The following is a 12,924-nucleotide window of genomic DNA, read 5'->3' on the forward strand; positions in this document are numbered from 1 at the left end:
AGTAACATGAGGCTAAATACAGTGAGCTCTTTGTTTCCAGTAAAAAGGCTGAGGCCTCATTGCTCTTCAGTCACAGACTGAGAAGTGTAGAAGGAAGTCATGGAGCTTCTGCTTTAGACAGAACTTCAGATTTCTGCTGCATGTAGGGGTCATATTACATCATATCAAATGTTGTAATCTGTAAAGCACTTTGTGATACCTTTTGATATGCAAAGGGCTTTATAAATAAAGATTGATTGATCATATTCTGAAACTGAAATCTGTAGTAAAAACATAGTATATGGAAATAATTATTACAATTACAAAAAGAAAAATATTTGAAAATCATGTATCTAATCAAAAAAATAGTTTTATTTACTCTCATTCTAAAGAAAAAAACAAAAAAAAAAAAACCCTAACCATTTGTATCTGCTGTAAAGTCATGTTTGTCCCGGTTCCTCTGAGTCGTGGTGGGTCATGGTGGACCATGACAGATGTGGACAAGACTGTGGTAGATCTACTTTTACTTTGGAGAAAACAATTGCTATAGTAATTGTTGAAAAAATGAACCTCCTTCTGTAATATCTGTCCACATCAGTCCTGCTGCACCACGACTCAGAGGAACAGGGTCAAACATGACCTACAGCAGATACAAATGGTTAGGGTTTGTTTGGGTTTTCTTTTTTAGAATGAGAGTAAATCAAAAAATATATATATATTTTTATACGGCATTTTTGTAATTATTTTCCATATATTATGTTTTCACTACAGATTTGAGTTTCAGAATATGATCAATCAATCAATCAACCTTTATTTATAAAGCACTTTGCATACCGAAAGGTATCACAAAGTGCTTTACAGATTACAACATTTGATATGATGTAATATGACCGCTACATGCAGCAGAAGTCTGAAGTTCTGTCTAAAGCAGAAGCTCCATGACTTCCTTCTTCACTTCTCAGTCTGTGACTGAAGGGCAATGAGGCCTCAGCCTTTTTACTGGAAACAAAGAGCTCACTGTATTTAGTGTCATGTTACTGTCACTCATGGTGTCTGACCTAAAGTCTAACTCTGAAGAAAGTCAACTCACATTTACACAGAGAAGGTTGGAAGGGCGCCCCCTTGTGTCACCTTGCATCTAAATGCCCGGAACATGCCAGCGGGTCAAAATGACCCGCGAAGGCGACACGAGGGTTAAGATAAGTCATTAAGTTATTTTTCTTGCAGCTATATTTTCACTCAACAAGGACAAGCTATATCTCTTTATTTTGCGTTGTGAGTACTCTTTAGTCGCTGGCTTTTAAAGATTAATAAGCTCCTAGGCATAAAAGGACATAAGCGACAGATCCGTTAAATTCAGACAGACTCTGATCTGGGAAGTCTGCAATAAAGTATGTGGAATATTGTATTCCACTGAAGAATTCAACAGTTTCTTGCTCTTTTCTCTGCTCAGCTGAGGGGTGTGCACCTATGTTCGGTTCGGGTGCGACTTTTTTTTCCGTACGTGAGTTGGTACATCAACAAATCACAAGTGAAACATCACACATATATCAATCAGTTAACCCTGACCCTGCCCTGGCCACTAACCTTAAGGATAGTGGGCTGGTGCCTAATCTTAATACTTCGAACATACAGGTACTGGGGAACATAGGGCTGACCCTCCAGCTGGGTGGAGCGCCCTTCACCAATACCACATCAAGAGGTATCGGTTTCTGGTATCTGGACCACATCAATGAGTACGAGCACAAGCGTGTTGTATCAAGCCAATACTGGTATCGGCACATGCCTAATGGCCTCAAATCACTGCCTCTTAAACTGCATCCATTGACCTTGTGATTGGGCAAGGTCTTAAAGCAGTACTAAGGAAGTTTTGCCCCAACAGGACAAATGCAAGTTGCAATCATGGTTTTCTGGCCAGAGACACCAGGGGGAGATGAAAGACCTTCCAATCATCCCATCAACACTTGTATTACCCCCAGAGGGACTACTAAAAGGATTTATTAAGGTAAACAAGTTACTTAGTATTGCTTTAAGCAAGGTTCACGGTCAGGTGTACCTAATGGGAGGATTAACTCACTGTGGCGGTTTTAGAGTGCTGGGGTAAAGCCAAAGAGAACATGCCAGTGAGGGGACAATCTGGGACTTACTCACGAACAGACTTTCACCAGTAGCCAAGCACACATCAGGTCAATTTTGATCATGCTAAGCTGCTATTTGGCCTAAACTGGGGGCATGAATTGCTGCATTGAACTTATCCTTTTCTCCCCCAGCTGGTTTATCTATAAAGAAAAAAAAAAAGTTGGCACTCTTTTCTTTGTTCACTTCCATTTGGACATTCTCCCCCAGTACCATCTATTCCAGGGAGTATGTCGCAGATGCTTGGCCTGCTGTCTCAGTGATGGCTTGACCTGAGCTATGGCCCTCCCCCATCTGTGCTTTCCGTCCCAACCCAACAGTCTGACCAGTTTCTGACCCCATGCTTCACTCATCCCTTCCAGCGCATACAAGACCTATACTTATACTTATGTTCATAGCATCGCCGAAATGTGGATTGAGTGGCAATTCACCAACAGGAGAGAAGCCCGTTTAAACCTCCTCAGTATTGATGCTACGGTTCATCTGACAACTCGTGCAGTAATTCGATGTCCTCCAGTAGCGGCAGCTCTGAATTTTGCCCGACAAACCGCACCAACTTTTAGCAACGGTCAAATCCCCTGCAGCCCCTCGCTTTATTCTGTCAGCTTTCATTGTCCAGCGCTTATTCAGAGCTAAACTAAAGCATCTAACACCGAATAGCACCCTTTTGGTTATCTCATTTTGCAGTTTTTCACATGGTTAGATACATTTCTTACACGCCTATGAAAATTCCAGGGTTGAGCCAATATGGTCGCACAGCCATACATTTACACATTTTGAAAAGTCACAGAGCGTAAAACGCTTCTGCCATTTCTTTCATTCTATATCATCAATTATGATTTCAATCACTGGCATTTACGAAGGCGAAACTCTCACAGTGTTAGGACGGATGGCCTTTTTATTCATCCTTTACTCGTCCTTTGCTCTCTACACCTGCTCATGCTGCAGCATTAGCAACAACTGTGAGCCGTGTGTTATGACATCTGTGTTGTAATTGCCTCTTCAAACCTATCTGTGGTTCCCATACATTGTGCAGGACAAGCTTTGGTGCACAATGTGCTTTAGTGAGGGGGGAAATTACAGTTCTTACAAATACGTTCAGGCAGCTGATTCCTGGTGTTTTAGCAACACACACAAAACCAAAGTGAAAATAGCTGCGCATGCGAAATGGAGGATCCTTTCTCATATGTGTGAAACGCTGTAATCACTTGGAATAAAACCAGTAATGTGATTTAATGGACCTGTCATGATAATATCAGCTCCTAAAACACACACACACACAATCTTGTACTGCTATCTTAGTGAGGGCACTCATAGACATCATGTATTACCCAGACCCTAACCCTAAACCCCAACTCTAACCTTAATCCCAAGCCTAACCCTAATCTAAACCCAATTCTAACCCTAACCCTAAAACCACATCTTGACCCTCAAACAGTCCATCAAATAAGTGAGGACCACCCAAAATGCCCACACTTTTCAAAAATGTCCCCACTCTGTTGGTTAAAAACTCAAACTGGTCCTCACAATGTCATAAGTACAAGAACACACACGATGATGACATTACACCTACAGAGATCGACACAAATGCAATATAGTTAGAGGCTGCAGTGAAGGAAAACAAGGGTCTAAAATGAAGTTGAGTTTTGCGTAGCTTTACAGAATTTTCAGGAACCTCCTGTTTGATCACATTGTGTCACAAAATGCCCCCAAGTCTAAACGCTTCTTGACTGGAGTCACATCTTAGTTGCTTTGTTGCTATTTTGATGCTTTTTTCAATAACTTCCAATTATTCTATTAGTCTATTGGAGACTAATGCTTTGAGCAGTCAACAAACAGTTGCTACTTTCGACCTTTAACCGCAGGAGACCATCATGCTCATTTGTTCATCCTAGGAGTAGTTAGTGCTGTCAGCGCACTTCCGCTTTTGCCAATTAAACTCATGAACCTTAGGGTCACTAGGGCACATTAGCATTAGCAAGGCCTTGTTGTTCCTGAGATGTCACTCAACTGTGATGGGGAGTGTTTGTAAAAACTGGGGTACAGAGAACAGAGAAGAGGATCCGGGGCACTCTGACTAACAGTTAAATGTCCTTTATTCTAACACTCTAAAACTTTTCATGACTTCACCATGGTTAAATCATTTGCTTTCAACACCTGTTATGCTGTGTGTATCCTCTATAGCTAAAAATGTCCACATGGTGTATTCTTTATGCGTATCCTATACATGTCGTATTACCATGTTTTCCGGACTATAAGTCGCTCTGGAGTATAAGGCGCACTAGCCAAAAAATGGTATGCTAACCATTGAATGTTAGCTACATGAAGCATAAACAACGAACTAGGCACGGAGGCGTAACTGCACTGTTGACAAACCTCTCCCGGCAGCACGTTTTTCAAGCTCTCATTTGCAAACTCCTTCCTCTAGCTGTGGCCATCGTGGCCTGTGATTAGCTTTGTTTTGTTTTCATCTCTAAGAGTAACCTCCGCTTTCTCCGCTCGCTCCAAACTTTCTTTCTGCTGCTCGATTAGCCTGCAGTGCCCTCTAGCGGCAAGTGAAAATATTATTTGAATTAAAAAAAAGAAAAAAGAAAAAAAACACATTTAAGTCGCTCCGGAGTATAAGACCCCTGCCAAACTGAAAAAAAGTGTGACTTATAGTCCAATAAAAATATGGTACAAATATAACTGTAAATGTTTATGTGCATGAGTTTTTTGTTTGCATAGTACAGTATTTCAGTAGTATTATTTTGAAGCAACAGTACTCTGTCCATTGTCACACTGTGTAATATTTCAGCAGCTCTACCCATCTCTAATGGACACATCTGTCTTGCTTCTTCAGGACGACACATTGCCATTCCTGACAGACACAAACCGTCAAAGAGAGCGTCTTTGTGCCTGCACTTGAACCTGGGCCACCTGTTGTAAATATATGTGCATATTGGTTTGTCCATCGCAAACACAGCCAGCAGCGCCTGAATACTTACAGCGGGTTCCCAGTCACCGAGCAGGTCAGGCTGAGCGAGTCTCCCTCTCGCAGAATACCAGTGGGGGGAACGATCCTCACTGTGGGCGCAACTGTCGAGGGAAAAGACAAGATCAAAACGTGGCCTAATAAATAAAGGAAACACACAAGGAAAGTGGATTCAGAGCGAGTCAGTGAGAACGGGGAATAAAGGGATGGATCAAGTGAATCCCGCTGAAAAGTGGGTGGAAAAAGGGGGTCTTTAACATCTGTTTCCACGGCAACCGCCTGACAATCTCACGGCGGAGGCACCTGTTATCAGAGAGGACAAGCAGATGCTGCTCCGCACTTATTTATGTGACAGAGCGACAGGAAGTCCACATGATGGTGTTTGCATGGGCACAGGGAAAACGTCACACCGTTCTCCATCCATCAGCACACATTAGCACTCGTCCTATGAGCCAATTGTACCCAAAGACTGACAGGTAGGAACATCTACAGCAATGAGAGAAGAAAGTGTCTGTGGTAAGCGCCAACGTGAGCGGAAGTGTGTTGAACATCCACACAGGGAATCTACACTGCCCACTTTCACTGTGGGTTTTGGGTCAGCAGTCAGCCAAAACTACTATAATGGACTGAATTATTTAACCGTCTCATGAAAGAATTGTGCTAATAAAGCATTATCTATTCATCGTTTGCCTTTTTCATATTAACAATCGGACTTAATAAGTTATGAGTTAAAACCATTTTATACAATTTTCACATTGAAAAGTCACTGGAGTCGCATTGCTCAGAAATGTAATCCTTTCATGGCTTTCTAAAATGTAAATTATGTTTTCTTTTTAACTTTGTCTTGCAATGGCACACTTTAAAAAAAGAAAACGCTAAAGGCTTTAAAGTTCCATGTAGACGTTGAAGGAAATCTTTCCGTAAAAAGCGATGGCAGCTCAGTAGAATGAATTTATTGTGTGGCTAATCCTAATGAAAGTATATCATCTAACATTAAAGGGACTATACAGAGTTTAAAAATGTTAAAAATAAGTATTTTCCTCCCCCTACATGTTCCAGCCATGTCTTAATGTGTAGAATGGACGTCTTTTGCTCACTCCTCCCCGTTTACCATAATGACTACGATTGTGGGGGAATTCATGGCGGATTTACAGACTCCCCCTCCCCAGCTCTGACGAAGCATGTTCCTAAAAAGGGCATACGGGCGGGATTTTCACCGTAGACTCGGCCCTTGCGTGGCGTGTAGCTCGCGATGCTCCAATGCTAACAGTCCGACCCTCATTAAGAACGAGATTTCAAGAATTATTTTTACGAAAACCAGCCTGGTTTCATATATTGTGACTAACCCAGCGTTATCTCAGGAGGACTGTCTAGCCTAGTCTAGTGTTGAAAAAATTGAAACCAGGCGTTAAAGTTGTTTTTAAGGTGTCTAAACTCCAATGCTTTTCAATGGGGGCCTAGTGGTGATATGGAGGTACTACAGCAATGGCGGAGCAATGGCAGCCCCCAGTGTCGTGGTCATAAAGCAGAGCAGCCAGCGGCCATTGGTCCGAAGTACCGTCATGCACGAGCTTAATAGAAGCTGCAGTTACACGTTTGATCTGAGGTGGCAGTAGTGAGTACGAAATGACAAACTTGCATCTAGCCCCTTTAAGAAATGCTTGCAAAGACCATGGACAAAAATGTTGGTAATTTTGGTCTCATTGTCTATCTTATAATATAAAAGTAAGCAAGAGTCAGTTTGCCCAACCAACCAGGAAACACGCTTATGAAAAATATATATGAAAGTTTGCCTCATGCCGCTGACACATAATTCAGAAGTCCAGATCAATGCTGCCAATAATTCCACTCTCCTCACTCTCCGCAGTTACTGTTCTGGTTAATTCTTTAAACCTCTGGCCAGGACCCTAACCTGCTGTGGGGCTGCACTGGTCTGATTTCCTGCATGAAAAGATTTGTATGTATTAGATTTTAATGAGAGGAAATCACACGCAGCGCTGCTCTGAATACGGCTCTGTTAAAAACTCTGGACCGTGTAGAAACGGGCTGCATTCTAAAATGAGATATCCGCCGTTTGAGAAATGAGGCCGTTCTCTTGACAACATTATAGCTGGCATTTATTGTGAGCTGTCAGTGGCAGCAATATAAATGGATAATCTGCATCGAGAAAAGGTGATTGCGCTTTTCTTCTGTGGGATGAATGCAAAGCGTTTTTAGTATATGGAGGTATTTTTTGATCATTTCACACATTTAATTGATTGATATCTTACAGAATTTAACAGCTAAACAGCTCATTTCCAGGTTTCCCTTTACTTCTGTGCCACACATGCGATTCCACCAGCTTCATAGATTTAGTTTACTCTCTAACATTGGCAACAGTGTCAAAAAGTGCCAGAGTGAGTGCGATAAAGTCGTGAAGCTCTGATGCATGTTTACCACCCCTGTTTCTGTGGACAAGGGCTGAGCCGGGTCAACACTCAGTTTAGAGAGTTTCCTTTTTACTTAATGCACGCTCATACAATGGTCAGAATCGCCTGGCACGTGGATTAACCTATTGTGCATGTTTTGGTTGCCTTGGTTGTCTCCTCAGCTCTAACTGGGGGTGCTTTCTGAAATGTAAGAAATCTGCCACGTAATAAGGATGAACCTGCTTTGACTGCAATCGCAAAACTGTCTTTGTGGTGTGTCAGATTCAGTGTTGTTGAGGAATTGTCGAGTTAATAATAATAATGATAATGGATTACACTTGTATTGCACTTTACAAACCTGTATTACCAAGTTTCTAAAAGTATTAATTCACTCCATATACGCGGTGGTGGTGAGCAAATATTGTAGCCACAGCTGCCCCTTGGGGTAGACTGACTGCCGAGGCTACCAGTATAGCAATAGCAATACCCCTCCGATTCATTTTGCCCTATTGGCCCATCTAGTGGTAATGGGGAGGACATTGAAACTCCACACAGATAGGCCTGTACAGGTGGGAATCGAACGAGGGACCAAAAGCTGTGAATCACAAACACTAACCACTGTACCACTAAGTCATCTTAGTTCAAACTCTTCCCGCCCATTTGGTTGTTAATGACCGCATGAACTAGGCCTGTGTTTATTTCAATTGAGAATAATATATATAATATACAGAATTTACTTTTTGTGTTTGTTTTGAGTGGTGCCCCGTCTGTCCAGCCCTCCAGGGAACAAAGTTACAGCTTGGCAAAAAAGTAGTAAAGAAATGCACATGTTTCCTTATCCCACATGCCTTCCAAACAAAGATTTAGTGGTTTATTTCCAAAAATCTTGAGCTTGACTCAGAGTGTTGTTGGAGGCAGCACTTGTTTTTGTTTCACAGGCCAGTCTGACTGGCTGTGCCAGTGCGTCATTACGCACATGGCAACAAAGTGCCGCCATGGATAGGCAACAGTTGCTCTCAGAGAGCATTTTGCTCAGGGAGATCACACCACACATCACAAAATGGCAGCCAGTCATCCATAGATTTAATAAATAGAAATGACTGGTGTTCCATTCAGCCCCATTTTTTGAAATGGTCCCGAGTGGTCTGTGAAATTAACATGGCTGCTCCTACGATGCCTGTTCCTTAAAGAGACGGGAGGACCACAGAGCTCCAGAGCCTGTCAATCAGGCTCTAGGGCACTGATTTACAAATAAAACCCAGCATTGTCACATGGGTCATAGCAATTTTTAGAAAAAATAAAACTCTTTGGAGGCAGGCTTTAAAGCAGTGCTAGGAAGGGTCAAAATGCTCATGAACGCTGTTTACCAAGTGTCTTTTGGAGTCGCCCCTGGCCACCAGGGGGTGGTACAGCAATGTCAGCTCCCTCCCATGAGGACCATAGCCATGAGGATCATAGAGAAGCACTTTCCTCGCCCATTGCAGTCATCTCTAAATGGCTGAGAATGGAGCTTTGTGTGCGATCTTTCCACCGAGTACTATAAAAAACCTGCCGGACTTGCTGTAATATGACTAAATATGTCGGAAATGTTAATTTTAATGTAGAAAATCGTATTCATGAATTGGAAATAACTTGGAAAACGTTTATAAGCAATACAAGTACAAAATAAATGCCCCAAAATAGCATAGCATCCAGAGAACTAATAGATTGTTTTCTCAATGTTAAGCATTTATACATTTTTTACAACCTTAAAATTGTAACCCCAGGACTCCAGGACCACAAAAGAAAACATTGTTCTAATGTCCATTGCATTCTACATTTAGATGTTCCATTTTATTGGACTTATTTGTGCAGATACATTTTTTTTTTTTTACCAATAGAATCTGCAGCCATATGACTCCAATGACAGTGTATATATTACCAGGACTACTTTTCCCCCCCAAAAAAGGAGGTATAACACTTGATCATTAGAATTATTATTATTTCAATACTGAAATGTGTTGCTTAGGTTACGGACGTACAGTAGACTTCAAGGCGGTAGTGGCGGACCCTCTTTGGTACGTCGAGCGTAGGGTGGGAGGCCTCGCAGCTCAGAGCCGCTCCGTTGTCTTTCCTCTCCACAGGAAATCGAATGGTGCTGGACACACTGAAGGTTTTCCCGTTCTGCTGTTGGGACACCACACCTGCGCGCAACACAGGATGAAAAAAACAGTCAGTGTCACGGAGCAATGGCAGAAGTAGTTTCATCAGTATTTACATCAAGAATCAAGTAACATTAATTCCCAGTTAAAGAAGTGTAGAACTCTCTAAATTGAAGACTATACAAATAAAGCAGAAGGTGCGACTTTCAAATGCTCCACCAATGCTTTGCTTATTCGTTTGTTGCTTTGTAAGATGGATGTTCATGAAAGGTTGGTCTAAGTAAAGGATTCAGGATGATGTGTCATATTCTTGCACACACGTTCAGCTTTCACAAGACCACTGCTGGAGAAACAATCAAACAAATATGATAAGAGTTTGACTGAAATGACACCAATCTGCACCAGTTAAAATGTCAAGTGACACAATGTTATGTTCCCTCCGCTTAATATAAGCCAGAGCAGCAGGGCAGAGGAGGTGAATGGCAAACAGAAATGCGTTGAGATGAATAGACGCGACTGATGAATGAGCTTTTACAGTGGCACTACCTGTAGCTGCAGCGCGAGCTCACGACAGAAATATGAGCGAGGGAATCATTTGCATCGATATTTCATGGTAATTATGAGCCCGAGAGCTGTTTATTTGCACCGGTAAATCAACAGCTTTTTCTACAAGACAGGGTGAAGGAAAGTTTTTTTTTGTAAATTTTGCTCCAGTTCTGTACATTTGGGTAGCTCGTTTATTCTTGGTCGGGTCGGGTGACAGTTGGGAAGGGCACACTAGACTCAACATCACACCATTGAGATAACTTCCTCTGCCCTTTTAAATGCTTGAATCACCTTTCATTTCATATTTTGCACTGAAAAACCTTCAGTTCTACAAACAGAGATAGCAAGTTGTTGTTGTCTGATGATGATTATTTAATAGGTGCGTCCTTAAAGTAGTGTTGAAGAGACCCAAGTGCCCTGTGCAATTAATTCGAGTTACCTAATATGACTTTAATAGAAATGTTAGGTCTATAAACAGTTTTTTGCAACAAAGAGTGGGCGAAATCCAATTATTTATGTTTGAAGCGTCATTTCAGAGTAAACACAGTTGTTTGGTGCCAAGAAAAAAAAAGTAAGTTCAAGTTATTTAATGAGCATGTAAAAGCCCTGACTTCAAACACTTTGGCCTGTTGGTTTCCATGGCCCTGTACAGCCGACGCCACAGAAAACCAAGCCCGAGCGGTATAGTTTTAGATGCAGAAGTGTTTGGATGAACTTGGCCGGAGATTTGGGGAAAAGAAAGGCTTGCGAGCAAAAGGACCCACTGCGGAGGGACAGGCCGGCGGAATGGGCGTGATTGATGGAGAGCGGTTGCGAGACCAGCCTAGACATGAAAGAGCCCAGATAAGACCGCTACAAAGATGGCTTCGGCTGAAGAAGAAATAGAAGTGAGTTTGGCCGAGGAACAGAGTGAAGGGGGGGCGAAACATTCCATGGAGAAACTAACCGGATCCGACATGGCCACGTACAGGGAGGTTGCGCAGAGTACAACAATATTACTCAAACTGTTTGCAATTATAGCCGCCGAGCGAAATGAAAGCATGATGGAACGTGATGGCGAGCGTCTGGTGTGGATGAGAAAGAGTTGAGACTAGAAGAGAGAGAGAGAACGATAGGGTCTTAATTAAAGTGCCGTATCCGCCTGTATCTGCGACTAACCTTTACTGTCACAGTTCATTTAAGTCGGGGACAAGATGAAGGGAAGAGACACCAGCCATTTGTGACTTCAGACATCGCTGAGCGGAAGAGATGCTCTGCTAGTTTAAGATACCTGAGGAATGCTTAACGTCATTATTCAAAGCATTATGTAACGCTTATGAAGTATTTGGGCTGCACAATACCAGAAACGATTGAGATATTCTGCCTTGAGTATCAACATCTATATCAAGACGGATCAATGTATTAATTCTGATATTGACCAAAGTGTGTCAAGATCAGGACCAAAATCAAGCTACAGTGAAACTAAGACATAATTATTCTATTCTCTGTTTAAGTTGCCATGCATTGTTTGGTTTAGGCTGTACGAATAAAACCGCATCAATCTAATTCTTGAAGATTTTGCTCAGGAGGCGCTGCTCATCCTCTCTCTGTCATTTCCCTATGAGTTAGCAGCGTCTTGTCTAAAAGACGGGGGGTCTTTTTACATCACATGGGGTCTTGTTACATCACTGTCATATTACAACACAGTAACAACAGTGACAGTCACTAGCATCATGCTAAAAACATCGAGCAGGAGCGAAGAATTCACCGGAAGAAACTCACCCGTGCTTTATCACAGTGTTTCTGTCTCGAAGCTAACGGCTAACGGCTAGAAGTTTGTAGTTTGTCCCGCAAAAGCTTAAAGGAACAGGCCACCATTTTTACATACTGAGATATGTTCTTGCCTGAGCTTAGACGAGTTGATGCGTACCTCTTTGGCCTTTGTGCGTGCCCTCAAGTCACGCAAAACGACCAAAGATGTTGTTAGCATTTGGCCTCTCCCCACGTATTCCTATAGCTCCAAACGGGGGTGAAGTTGGAAGCTACCATGCTCTTCCATGGACACAAAGACCAGACAGGTACGTATCAACTCGTCTAAGCTCAGGTAAGAACATATCTCAGTATGGAAAACCGGTGGCCTGTTCCTTTAATACCGTGCATGATGTGGCGCGTAATGTTTAATAAATCTGAAAGAACTAAAGCTGTCCCTCAGCTGTGTGCAGCCACTCACTGCAAAGTCAGATGCAAGATAGGTGTGAAGAGGCGGGGAAAGAGAGGCAGCAGCCCTGGGTGTTGGACACCGCTCGAATGCCCAAATTTGTTTTGGTGTGATCGTTTCACTTATTAGCAAGGCAGCTTTGTGAGGGAGATTGAACTGAAGCTTGAGGGGGCACGGGGCCTAAGTGGGTCGCTCTTGTGCCTCACAGCAAGAAGGGGCTGAGAATGTCCATTTGAGTTTCCATTTCAATAAAACACAATTGTATCCAGAACATTTTTTACAATGCATTTCTTTTCACAATCTCCTAAGTCACTTAAATGAATGAATAGCATGAAGGTTTGATTATTATTATTATAATAATTTTTTGTCCAAGGGTTGGAAGAGAATTTAAAAAAAGTTGAAAATGCTTTTATTACATTGTTTGGGTTTAATGGGCTGAACAAAGATTTCGGGAAAAAAAAAAAAAAAAAAAAAGCTTTGTACGCAAGTGTCATTTCAAAAGCGCAGCGCGGAATGATTTCTCCAGGGTTAAGTGCACAGAGG

General features: G+C 42.2%; 1 protein-coding gene across 2 annotated transcripts in view; it reads right to left on the reverse strand.

The window, feature by feature from the left end:
• Positions 1–12,924, reverse strand: part of LOC306967046 (cell adhesion molecule 4-like) — a 220,978-nt gene that overhangs the window by 24,795 nt on the left and 183,259 nt on the right. For both annotated transcript variants that reach the window (XM_079561946.1, XM_079561945.1), the window contains exons 4-5: positions 9,519–9,680; positions 5,103–5,193 (exon numbers count right to left, since the gene is read on the reverse strand). In XM_079561946.1, the coding sequence (XP_079418072.1) occupies positions 5,103–5,193; positions 9,519–9,680 (253 nt within the window). The remainder of the gene's footprint in view (positions 1–5,102; positions 5,194–9,518; positions 9,681–12,924) is intronic.

The sequence above is a fragment of the Gobius niger genome, assembly GCF_951799975.1.
Source record: "Gobius niger genome assembly, chromosome: 8".
In the NCBI taxonomy this organism is placed as follows: Eukaryota; Metazoa; Chordata; class Actinopteri; order Gobiiformes; family Gobiidae; genus Gobius; species Gobius niger.